Source organism: Hyla sarda, chromosome 1, assembly GCF_029499605.1.
Source record: "Hyla sarda isolate aHylSar1 chromosome 1, aHylSar1.hap1, whole genome shotgun sequence".
NCBI classification, from domain to species: Eukaryota; Metazoa; Chordata; class Amphibia; order Anura; family Hylidae; genus Hyla; species Hyla sarda.
The window spans coordinates 301,859,701-301,872,592 of NC_079189.1; the positions used below are offsets into that span (position 1 = coordinate 301,859,701).

At 48.8% G+C, this 12,892-nt stretch overlaps 1 protein-coding gene across 7 annotated transcripts in view; it reads left to right on the forward strand.

Moving 5' to 3' along the window:
• JAK3 (Janus kinase 3) overlaps positions 1 to 12,892 on the forward strand; it is a 264,164-nt gene that overhangs the window by 21,720 nt on the left and 229,552 nt on the right. For all 7 annotated transcript variants that reach the window (XM_056518127.1, XM_056518128.1, XM_056518131.1 and 4 more), the window contains exon 3: positions 950 to 1,073. In XM_056518127.1, coding sequence (XP_056374102.1) covers positions 950 to 1,073 — 124 coding nt within the window. The remainder of the gene's footprint in view (positions 1 to 949; positions 1,074 to 12,892) is intronic.

A 12,892-nucleotide genomic window follows, 5' to 3' on the forward strand; every position in this document is an offset into this window, starting at 1 on the left:
CACTAACATTTGTATAGTTCCTTTAGGTTATTTTCATACTGGCGTATTTATATATAAAACATTGTACCTAATTATAGTATTAAAGGGGCTGTGCTTAAATAGTCAAGTTATTTATCACCTATCCACAGAATAGGTGATGTCTGACTTCTAGGACCCCCACTGATGATAAGGGCCCCATGGGACTATCAAAAATAACCTATGACAAAAGAGAAGTGCTAAGCCCTCCTTCTTTTTGAAAGAAATGTTTTCCCAGCCTGAACAATGTAAGTCCTAAATACACTGTAACAAGATGCATTGCTGAGCTGGAGGAAGTTGGGTGCAGAAAACAATACTAGCACTGATGGGTTCAGGTGCTAGAATTACAGGGACAGAACATGGTTCAGGTGTTAGGATTACAGGGACAGAAAGTTGATCCAGGGATTTATTCTGAAGCCCATATTTGGAATCGGGAAGGAATTTCCCCCCTGGTATGGGGCAATTGGTACAGACTCATACGTTTTTTTTTTCCTTTTCTCTGAATCAATACATTAGTGATATTGGTTGATCTTAATAGGTTGTAACTAGCTAGGGTTGATGTCTACATACAGAGAAAGATACACGTGTTGACAGGCCTTCTCCTCCACAGCAGCTGTAATTGTATGCTAATAAATCGGGGGACAGTGCAGTAACCAAGCCTACTAAAGCTCAGCCAACAGGCACTTTGCAAGACTTTGCCATCTCTCCGTGACTCAACAAACAAAGAATCTCACTAGCCACTAGGTAGCACCCATTGTAAAGCTGATGTTAGAACCCAGCAAAGGAGCCAGTCTGATGCCGAATATTTGGTTTTTGTAGACATCAAAACTAAATTTACTTGCCTTGTGATGTAGTCAAATGTAGGATGTAAATTGGTGTAAATCTTATTTTTATTTGCTTTATGAATTCCTTTTAATTTCCTTTTATAACCCAGAAATCCTGCCTGTCTACCATTCCCTGTTTGCACTGGCATCTCCTGATCTGAAGACTTGGTATAATCCAAATCACATATTTACTCTGGATGGAGGGATAACTCATGTTGTCATATATCGAATCAGGTGTTGTATTCCTGTTTTTTTTCTTATTTAAAACTGGCTATATACAGTAGTTTGAAGCTGAGCTAGACTGAAAACATTAAAGTGTACTTTTAAGTATGCAGTTCCCCATTTCCCTGGCTTTCACTAACCTCTTCAGCTTTAAAAATATTTATGAACAGTAACACTGTAAAATAGACCGGGGGTCTGGGGGTGCCTACTACTTATCTGCCCTGACATCATCTGACAGGGAGAGTCAGATGGCCCATACACTTTAGATGTATGGGGCCATACACTTTAGACACTTTAGTCAGTCAGTCCTGTCGAAGTTGGCAGGTTTTGCCAACTTTTGACAAAAGTGTATGGGACAAACAACGTGTACGGGTAGGTAAAGGTACCCTGAACCTAAAGATAACAATAGCCCTTGGTGATTTAGAATTACAGTATATCACAAGTATGACACACCAATAAGGTATAAGATAAAAATTAACCTTTACTAAGTTTAATTAAAAGACAACACATATATATATATATATATATATATATATATATATATATATATATAATGCACCACTGGAACCAAGGTTTCTGTGAGGGGGGGGGTTGTAGGATACAGGTAAATACCTATATTAACATTAGTCCTATCCCTAACGCAGGAATATGACCCTCCCTAAAATACGTGTGGATGGGGAAGGGGAACAATAAATTATATACAAATATATGTATAATTGTGGCAAATCTCTCTTAACCAACGCGTTTCGTCCCTTGATAAAGAGGGCTCATCAGGGATCAGAAGGTAGCCACAAAAGGATCCAAGAGGTACACTGATACTTCAATACAAGATACAAATAATCATGATAAAAAACAGAAAGAAGGTTATTAGAGCTGACCATTGATAGTTATATGGTTAGTGTTACGCCGAGCGCTCCGGGTCCCCGCTCCTCCCCGGAGCGCTCGCTACACTTCCCTCACTGCAGCGCCCCGGTCGGTTCCACGGACCCGGGGCGCTGCGTTACCACCTCCGGCCGGGATGCGATTCGCGATGCGGGTAGCGCCCGCTCGCGATGCGCACCCCGGCTCCCGTACCTTACTCGCTCCCCGTCAGTTCTGTCCCGGCGCGCGCGGCCCCGCTCCCTAGGGCGCGCGCGCGCCGGGTCTTTGCGATTTAAAGGGCCACTGCACCGCTGATTGGTGCAGTGGTTCCAATTAGTGTTTACACCTGTGCACTTCCCTATATCACCTCACTTCCCCTTCACTCCCTCGCCGGATCTTGTTGCCCTAGTGCCAGTGAAAGCGTTCCTTGTGTGTTCCTTGCCTGTGATTCCAGACCTTCTGCCGTTGCCCCTGACTACGATCCTTGCTGCCTGCCCCGACCTTCTGCTACGTCCGACCTTGCTTCTGTCTACTCCCTTGTACCGCGCCTATCTTCAGCAGCCAGAGAGGTTGAGCCGTTGCTAGGGGATACGACCTGGTCACTACCGCCGCAGCAAGACCATCCCGCTTTGCGGCGGGCTCTGGTGAAAACCAGTAGTGACTTAGAACCGATCCTCTAGCACGGTCCACGCCAATCCCTCTCTGGCACAGAGGATCCACTACCTGCCAGCCGGCATCGTGACAGTAGATCCGGCCATGGATCCCGCTGAAGTTCCTCTGCCAGTTGTCGCTGACCTCACCACGGTGGTCGCCCAGCAGTCACAACAGATTGCGCAACAAGGCCAACAGCTGTCTCAACTGACTGTTATGCTACAACAGTTACTACCACAGCTCCAGCAATCATCTCCTCCGCCAGCTCCTGTACCTCCTCCGCAGCGAGTGGCCGCTTCTGGAATACGACTATCCTTGCCGGATAAATTTGATGGGGACTCTAAGTTTTGCCGTGGCTTTCTTTCCCAATGTTCATTACACTTGGAGATGATGTCGGACCAGTTCCCCACTGAAAGGTCTAAGGTGGCTTTCGTAGTCAGCCTGCTGTCTGGAAAAGCCCTGGCTTGGGCCACACCGCTCTGGGACCGCAATGACCCCGTCACTGCCTCTGTACACTCCCTCTTCTCGGAAATTCGAAGTGTCTTTGAGGAACCTGCCCGAGCCTCTTCTGCTGAGACTGCCCTGTTGAACCTGGTCCAGGGTAATTCTTCCGTTGGCGAGTATGCCGTACAGTTCCGTACCCTTGCTTCAGAATTATCCTGGAATAATGAGGCACTCTGCGCGACCTTTAAAAAAGGCCTATCCAGCAACATTAAAGATGTTCTGGCCGCACGAGAAATCCCTGCTAACCTACATGAACTCATCCATCTTGCCACTCGCATTGACATGCGTTTTTTCCGAACGGCGTCAGGAGCTCCGCCAGGATATGGACTCTGTTCGCACGAGGCGTTTCTTCTCCCCGGCTCCTCTCTCCTCTGGTCCCCTGCAATCTGTTCCTGTGCCTCCCGCCGTGGAGGCTATGCAGGTCGACCGGTCTCGCCTGACACCCCAAGAGAGGACACGACGCCGCATGGAGAATCTCTGCCTGTACTGTGCTAGTACCGAACACTTCCTGAAGGATTGTCCTATCCGTCCTCCCCGCCTGGAAAGACGTCCGCTGACTCCGCACAAAGGTGAGACAGTCCTTGATGTCTACTCTGCTTCTCCACGTCTTACTGTGCCTGTGCGGATGTCTGCCTCTGCCTTCTCCTTCTCTGCTGTGGCCTTCTTGGACTCTGGATCTGCAGGAAATTTCATCTTAGCCTCTCTCGTCAACAAGTTCAACATCCCGGTGACCAGTCTCGCCAGACCCCTCTACATCAATTGTGTAAACAATGAAAGATTGGACTGTACTATACGTTTCCGCACGGAGCCCCTTCTAATGTGCATCGGATCTCATCACGAGAGGATTGAACTGTTGGTCCTCCCCAATTGCACTTCTGAAATCCTTCTTGGACTTCCCTGGCTTCAACTCCATTCCCCAATCCTGGATTGGTCCACTGGGGAGATCAAGAGTTGGGGGCCCTCTTGTTCCAAGGACTGCTTAAAACCGGTTCCCAGTAAACCTTGCCGTGTCCCTGTGCTTCCTCATGTAACCGGTCTCCCTAAGGCCTATATGGACTTTGCGGACGTTTTTTGCAAAAAACAAGCTGAGACCCTACCTCCTCACAGGCCTTATGATTGTCCCATTGACCTCCTCCCGGGCACTACTCCACCCCGGGGCAGAATCTATCCTCTGTCCGTCCCAGAGACTCTTGCCATGTCTGAATACGTCCAAGAAAATTTAAAAAAGGGCTTTATCCGTAAATCCTCCTCTCCTGCCGGAGCCGGATTTTTCTTTGTGTCCAAAAAAGATGGCTCTCTACGTCCTTGCATTGACTACCGCGGTCTTAATAAAATCACGGTTAAGAACCGCTACCCCCTACCCCTCATCTCTGAACTCTTTGATCGTCTCCAAGGTGCCCATATTTTTACCAAACTGGACTTAAGAGGTGCTTATAATCTCATCCGCATCAGAGAGGGGGATGAATGGAAAACGGCATTTAACACCAGAGATGGACACTTTGAGTATCTGGTCATGCCCTTTGGTCTATGCAACGCCCCTGCCGTCTTCCAAGACTTTGTTAATGAAATTTTTCGTGATCTACTATACTCCTGTGTTGTTGTATATCTGGACGATATCCTGATTTTTTCTGCCAATCTAGAAGAACACCGCCAGCATGTCCGTATGGTTCTTCAGAGACTTCGTGATAATCAACTCTATGCCAAAATAGAGAAATGTCTGTTTGAATGCCAATCTCTTCCTTTTCTAGGATACTTGGTCTCTGGCCAGGGACTACAAATGGACCCAGATAAACTCTCTGCCGTCTTAGATTGGCCACGCCCCTCCGGACTCCGTGCCATCCAACGTTTTTTGGGGTTCGCCAATTATTACAGGCAATTTATTCCACATTTTTCTACCATTGTGGCTCCTATTGTGGCTTTAACAAAAAAAAATGCCGATCCCAAGTCCTGGCCTCCTCAAGCGGAAGACGCCTTTAAACGACTCAAGTCTGCCTTTTCTTCGGCTCCCGTGCTCTCCAGACCTGACCCATCTAAACCCTTCCTATTGGAGGTTGATGCCTCCTCAGTGGGAGCTGGAGCTGTCCTTCTACAAAAAAACTCTTCCGGGCATGCTGTTACTTGTGGTTTTTTTTCCAGGACCTTCTCTCCGGCGGAGAGGAACTACTCCATCGGGGATCGAGAGCTTCTAGCCATTAAATTAGCACTTGAGGAATGGAGGCATCTGCTGGAGGGATCAAGATTTCCAGTTATTATTTACACCGATCACAAGAACCTCTCCTACCTCCAGTCTGCCCAACGGCTGAATCCTCGTCAGGCCAGGTGGTCTCTGTTCTTTGCCCGATTTAATTTTGAAATTCACTTTCGGCCTGCTGATAAAAACATTAGGGCCGATGCTCTCTCTCGTTCCTCAGATGCCTCTGAAATTGAACTCTCTCCTCAACACATCATTCCTCCTGACTGCCTGATTTCCACTTCTCCAGCCTCCATCAGGCAAACTCCTCCAGGAAAGACCTTTGTTTCTCCACGCCAACGCCTTGGGATCCTCAAATGGGGTCACTCCTCCCATCTCGCAGGTCATGCGGGCATCAAGAAATCTGTGCAACTCATCTCTCGCTTCTATTGGTGGCCGACTCTAGAGACTGATGTGGTGGACTTTGTGCGAGCCTGCACTATCTGTGCCCGGGATAAGACTCCTCGCCAGAAGCCCGCTGGTTTTCTTCATCCTCTACCTGTCCCCGAACAACCTTGGTCTCTGATTGGTATGGATTTTATTACTGACTTACCCCCATCCCATGGCAACACTGTTATTTGGGTGGTCGTTGATCGATTCTCCAAAATGGCACATTTCATCCCTCTTCCTGGCCTTCCTTCAGCGCCTCAGTTGGCTAAACAATTTTTTGTACACATTTTTCGTCTTCACGGGTTGCCTACACAGATCGTCTCGGATAGAGGCGTCCAATTTGTGTCTAAATTCTGGAGGGCTCTCTGTAAACAACTCAAGATTAAATTAAATTTTTCTTCTGCATACCATCCTCAATCCAATGGACAAGTAGAGAGAATTAACCAGATCTTGGGTGACTATTTACGACATTTTGTTTCCTCCCGCCAGGATGACTGGGCAGATCTTCTACCTTGGGCCGAATTCTCGTATAATTTCAGAATCTCTGAATCTTCCTCCAAATCTCCGTTTTTCGTGGTGTACGGCCGTCACCCTCTTCCCCCCCTCCCTACCCCCTTGCCCTCTGGTCTGCCCGCTGTGGATGAAATTTCTCGTGATCTTTCCACCATATGGAAAGAGACCCAAAATTCTCTCTTACAGGCTTCTTCTCGCATGAAGAGATTCGCAGATAAGAAAAGAAGAGCTCCTCCCATTTTTTCCCCTGGAGACAAGGTATGGCTCTCCGCTAAATATGTCCGTTTCCGTGTCCCGAGCTATAAGTTGGGACCACGCTATCTTGGTCCTTTTAAAGTTTTGTGTCAAATTAATCCTGTCTCTTACAAACTTCTTCTTCCTCCTTCTCTTCGTATCCCTAATGCCTTTCACGTCTCTCTTCTTAAACCTCTCATCCTCAACCGTTTTTCTCCTAAATCTGTTCCTCCCACTCCTGTTTCCGGCTCCTCGGACATCTTCTCTGTCAAAGAGATTTTGGCCTCTAAAAAGGTCAGGGGAAGAACTTTTTTTTTAGTGGATTGGGAGGGTTGTGGTCCAGAAGAGAGGTCCTGGGAACCTGAGGACAATATCCTGGACAAAAGTCTGATCCTCAGGTTCTCAGGCCCCAAGAAGAGGGGGAGACCCAAGGGGGGGGGTACTGTTACGCCGAGCGCTCCGGGTCCCCGCTCCTCCCCGGAGCGCTCGCTACACTTCCCTCACTGCAGCGCCCCGGTCGGTTCCACGGACCCGGGGCGCTGCGTTACCACCTCCGGCCGGGATGCGATTCGCGATGCGGGTAGCGCCCGCTCGCGATGCGCACCCCGGCTCCCGTACCTTACTCGCTCCCCGTCAGTTCTGTCCCGGCGCGCGCGGCCCCGCTCCCTAGGGCGCGCGCGCGCCGGGTCTTTGCGATTTAAAGGGCCACTGCACCGCTGATTGGTGCAGTGGTTCCAATTAGTGTTTACACCTGTGCACTTCCCTATATCACCTCACTTCCCCTTCACTCCCTCGCCGGATCTTGTTGCCCTAGTGCCAGTGAAAGCGTTCCTTGTGTGTTCCTTGCCTGTGATTCCAGACCTTCTGCCGTTGCCCCTGACTACGATCCTTGCTGCCTGCCCCGACCTTCTGCTACGTCCGACCTTGCTTCTGTCTACTCCCTTGTACCGCGCCTATCTTCAGCAGCCAGAGAGGTTGAGCCGTTGCTAGGGGATACGACCTGGTCACTACCGCCGCAGCAAGACCATCCCGCTTTGCGGCGGGCTCTGGTGAAAACCAGTAGTGACTTAGAACCGATCCTCTAGCACGGTCCACGCCAATCCCTCTCTGGCACAGAGGATCCACTACCTGCCAGCCGGCATCGTGACAGTTAGACAATGGTTAGTGGATTAGTGGTGAAGTTTGTCAGATGGTAATAGTCTGGGTAGAGCTAAGCAAGTCGGTGTCAAGTTGGTCAATGGATGCCAATTTTTTGTCAGTGGCTGTGCAGTCAAAGATAGATGGTATTGCATAACACTAGGTCACTTAGCACTACATGAAACAAAAATGTAATGTGGACCAAAATAGTGACATCAACAATAGATTCGGAACAGAGTCTTGTTGCTTGTTGCAAAATACCTTAACAAACGGTCCCTGGCGATGCTGCAAAGAAAGATACCAGCATAAAAATTACATTTATTTTATTTGTTTCTACTAGAGTTACATTCCCAATGGTAGTATACCCCTTACCAAAGTCGAGAGTCCACAGATGTATAATGCACAGTCTACAATGCAAAAATAAGTTCCAATATTAGATCACCAATTTTAAATAAAGCTCCTAAAAACAACAATTTGAACAGTCAGTTGTGTATCTTCTCTTAGCTGCATAAGATTTTATATGGTGGCCGCAAAATAAATAGCCACTTACCTAGAAGAGGCACATTTTGGGGCTAAAAAGATAGGGTGGAGCTATGTAGATAGATAAATATACTCCTGATGTTAGGAGTGTGCTCTTTGTGCTAGGGAACAACAATAAAATGAACATTTCAGTATAATTGGGTGTTACGCCGAGCGCTCCGGGTCCCCGTTCTTCCCCGGAGCGCTCGCCTCATTCTCGTTGCTGCAGCGCCCCGGTCAGATCCACTGACCGGGTGCGCTGCGGTACCGCCTCCAGCCGGGATGCGATTCGCGATGCGGGTGGCGCCCGCTCGCGATGCGCACCCCGGTCCCCGTACCTGACTCGCTCTCCGTCGGTCCTGTCCCGGCGCGCGCGGCTCCGCTCCCTAGGGCGCGCGCGTGCCGGGTCTCTGCGATTTAAAGGGCCAGTGCACCAATGTTGGTGCCTGGCCCAATCTTCCCAATTACCAATTAGTGTGATCACCTGTGCACTTCCCTATATTACCTCACTTCCCCTGCACTCCCTTGCCGGATCTTGTTGCATTAGTGCCTAGTGAAAGCGTTCCCTTGTCTGTTCCTAGCCCGTGTTCCTGACCTCCTGCCGTTGCCCCTGACTACGATCCTTGCCGCCTGCCCTCGACCTTCTGCTACGTCCGACCTTGCTTCTGCCTACTCCCTTGTACCTCGCCTATCTTCAGCAGTCAGAGAGGTGAGCCGTTGCTAGTGGATACGACCTGGTCACTACCGCCGCAGCAAGACCATCCCGCTTTGCGGCGGGCTCTGGTGAAAACCTGTAGTGGCTTAGAACCGGTCCACTAGCGCGGTCCTCGCCAATCCCTCTCTGGCACAGAGGATCCACCTCCTGCCAGCCGGCATCGTGACAGTAGATCCGGCCATGGATCCCGCTGAAGATCCTACACTGGTCGCCCAGCTAGCCCTAAAGATCGCCCAACGAGATCAACAGCTGGCATACTTGACCTCCGAGGCACTGCGTCTTCAGTCACAGATACAGCAGCTGCAGCCGCAGATACAGCAACTTCAATCACAGCTACAGCTGCAACTACCATCTCCTCCGCCGGCTCCTGCAACTCCTCCGCAGCAACCGGCCGTTCCTAACCCCTGCTTGTCCCTGCCGGACAAATTTGGCGTAAAGATCGCCCAACGAGATCAACAGCTGGCATACTTGATCTCCGAGACACAGCGTCATCAGTCACAGATACAGCAGCTGCTGCCGCAGATACAGCAACTTCAGTCACAGCTACAGCTGCAACAACTATCTCCTCCGCCGGCTCCTGCAACTCCTCCGCAGCAACCGGCCGTTCTTAACCCCTGCTTGTCCCTGCCGGACAAATTTGATGGGGACCGCAATGATTCTGCCACAGCCACAGTCCAGTCCTTCTTCGCTGAGGTCCGTGGTGTCTTCGAGGAGCCTGCCCGAGCTTCTTCTGCCGAGATTGCCCTGCTGAACCTGGCCCAGGGTGTTTCTTCCGTTGGCGAGTACGCCATTCAGTTCCGTGCTCTTGCTTACGAGTTGTCCTGGAATAGTGAGGTTCTCTGCGCGACCTTTAAAAAAGGCCTATCCAGCAACATTAAAGATGTTCTGGCCGCACGAGAGACTCCTGCTGACCTACATGAACTCATTCATCTTGCCACTCGCATTGACATGCGTTCTTCCGGATGGCGTCTGGAGCTCCGCCTGGATATGGACTTTGTTCGCACGAAGCGTTTTTTCTCCCCGGCTCCTCTCTCCTCTGGTCCTCTGCAATCCGTTCCTGTGCTTCCCGCCGCGGAGGCTATGCAAGTTGACCGGTCTCGCTTGACACCTCAAGAGAGGACACGACGCCGCATGGAGAATCTTTGCCTGTACTATGCCGGTACCGAACACTTCCTGAAGGATTGTCCTACCCGTCCTCCCCGCCTGGAAAGACGTACGCTGACTCCGCACAAAGGTGACACAGTTCTTGATGTCAACTCTGCTTCTCCACGCCTTACTGTGCCTGTGCGGATATCTGCCTCTACCTTCTCCTTCTCTACCATGGTCTTCTTGGATTCCGGATCTGCAGGAAAATTTTTTTTTGGCCTCTCTTATCAACAGGTTCTACGTCCCTGTGACCAGTCTCGCCAGACCCCTCTACATCTATTGTTTTAACAATAAAAGATTGGACTGTCTCGTGCGTTTCCGCACAGAACCCCTCCTAATGTGCATCGGACCTCATCTCGGAAAAATTAAGTTTTTTTTCCTCAGGTTCTTTGGCCCCAAGAAGAGGGGGAGACCCAAGGGGGGGGGTACTGTTACGCCGAGCGCTCCGGGTCCCCGTTCTTCCCCGGAGCGCTCGCCTCATTCTCGTTGCTGCAGCGCCCCGGTCAGATCCACTGACCGGGTGCGCTGCGGTACCGCCTCCAGCCGGGATGCGATTCGCGATGCGGGTGGCGCCCGCTCGCGATGCGCACCCCGGTCCCCGTACCTGACTCGCTCTCCGTCGGTCCTGTCCCGGCGCGCGCGGCTCCGCTCCCTAGGGCGCGCGCGCGCCGGGTCTCTGCGATTTAAAGGGCCAGTGCACCAATGTTGGTGCCTGGCCCAATCTTCCCAATTACCAATTAGTGTGATCACCTGTGCACTTCCCTATATTACCTCACTTCCCCTGCACTCCCTTGCCGGATCTTGTTGCATTAGTGCCTAGTGAAAGCGTTCCCTTGTCTGTTCCTAGCCCGTGTTCCTGACCTCCTGCCGTTGCCCCTGACTACGATCCTTGCCGCCTGCCCTCGACCTTCTGCTACGTCCGACCTTGCTTCTGCCTACTCCCTTGTACCTCGCCTATCTTCAGCAGTCAGAGAGGTGAGCCGTTGCTAGTGGATACGACCTGGTCACTACCGCCGCAGCAAGACCATCCCGCTTTGCGGCGGGCTCTGGTGAAAACCTGTAGTGGCTTAGAACCGGTCCACTAGCGCGGTCCTCGCCAATCCCTCTCTGGCACAGAGGATCCACCTCCTGCCAGCCGGCATCGTGACATTGGGGCAAATGAAAAGGAGAAAGAACAATATTTTAGCTTGTTCAATATTGCCCTGATGTGTATAGACATGGCACTTATTTCCGCATAATAAGGTGTTACTAAGTGCAGAGGCAAGCCCCGATTATATACTCACAAAGGAGGAACCAACATAATGATAATAGAGGACATAGCCACAACAAGGTGTTAATAGGCACAGGTAAAGTGGCCCAATTTATATAATCCCAGGGTGAAAGATAACCAAGTCAATACTCTATAGGGGAAAATAATAACCAGATTCCCATAATGAGGACAGTTCAGTAAGAAATGGCCATTGCAGCACGAAGTGAATAGTTGTCAAGATATAAGCAATAATTAGACACTGCTGTCACCATCAAGATTAACATATGTGGGGAATACAACACTCTAGAAGAAGTATTACGGCAGAGCAGATGTAAAGGTATACATATATATATATATATATATATATATATATATATATATATATATGTTGGGCCATTTCACCTGTGCCTATTAACACCTTGTTGTGGCTATGTCCTATATTATCAATATGTTGGTTACTCCTTTGTGAGTATATAATCGGGGCTTGCATCTGCACTTTGTAACACCTTATTATGCGGAAATAAGTGCCATGTCTATACACATCAGGGCAATATTGAACAAACTAAAATATTGTTCTTTCTCCTTTTCATTTGCCCCAATTATACTGAAATGTTCATTTTATTGTTGTTCCCTAGCACAAGGAGCATACTCCTAACATCAGGAGTATATTTATCTATCTACATAGCTCCACCCTATCTTTTTTGCCCCTAGATGTGCCTCTTTTAGGTAAGTGGCTATTTATTTTGCGGCCACCATATAAATTCTTATGCAGCTAAGAGAAGATACACCACTGACTGTTCAAATTGTTATTTTTAGGAGCTTTATTTAAAATCGGTGATCTAATATTGGAACTTCTTTTTGCATTGTAGACTGTGCATTATACATCTGTGGACTCTCGACTTTGGTAAGGGGTATACTACCATTGGGAATGTAACTCTAGTAGACACAAATAAAATTAAAAAAAATGCCCTTTTTATGCTGGTATCTTTCCTTGCAGCATCGCCAGGGACCGGTTGTTAAGGCATTTTGTAACAAGCACCAAGACTCTGTTCCGAATCTATTGTTGATGTCACTATTTTGGTCCACATTATATTTTCGATTCATGTATTGTTAAGTGACCTAGTGTTTTGTAATACCATCTATCTTTGACTGCACAGCCACTGACAAAAAATTGACATCCATAACCATTGACCAACTTGACACTGACTTGCTTAGCTCTACCCAGACTATTACCATCTGACAAACTTCACCATTAACTAACTATTGTCTAACCATATAACTCTATGGTCTTTTTATCATGATTATTTGTATCTTGTATTGAAGTATCAGTGTACCTCTTGGATCCTTTTGTGGCTTCCTTCTGATCCCTGATGAGCCCTCTTTATCAAGGGGGGAAACGTGTTGGTTAAGAGAGATTTGCCACCATTATATATATTTTTGTATATAATTTATTCCCCTTCCCCATCCACACGTAGTTTAGGGAGGGTCATATTTCTGTGTTAGGGATAGGACCAATGTTAGTATAGGTATTCACCTGTATCCTACACCCCCCCCCCCCCCCCTCACGGAAACCTTGGTTCCAGTGGTGCATTATATATATGTATATGTTGTTGTATTTTAATGAAACTGAATAAAGGTTAATTTTTATCTTATACCTTATTGGTGTGTCATATGAAGGTGAT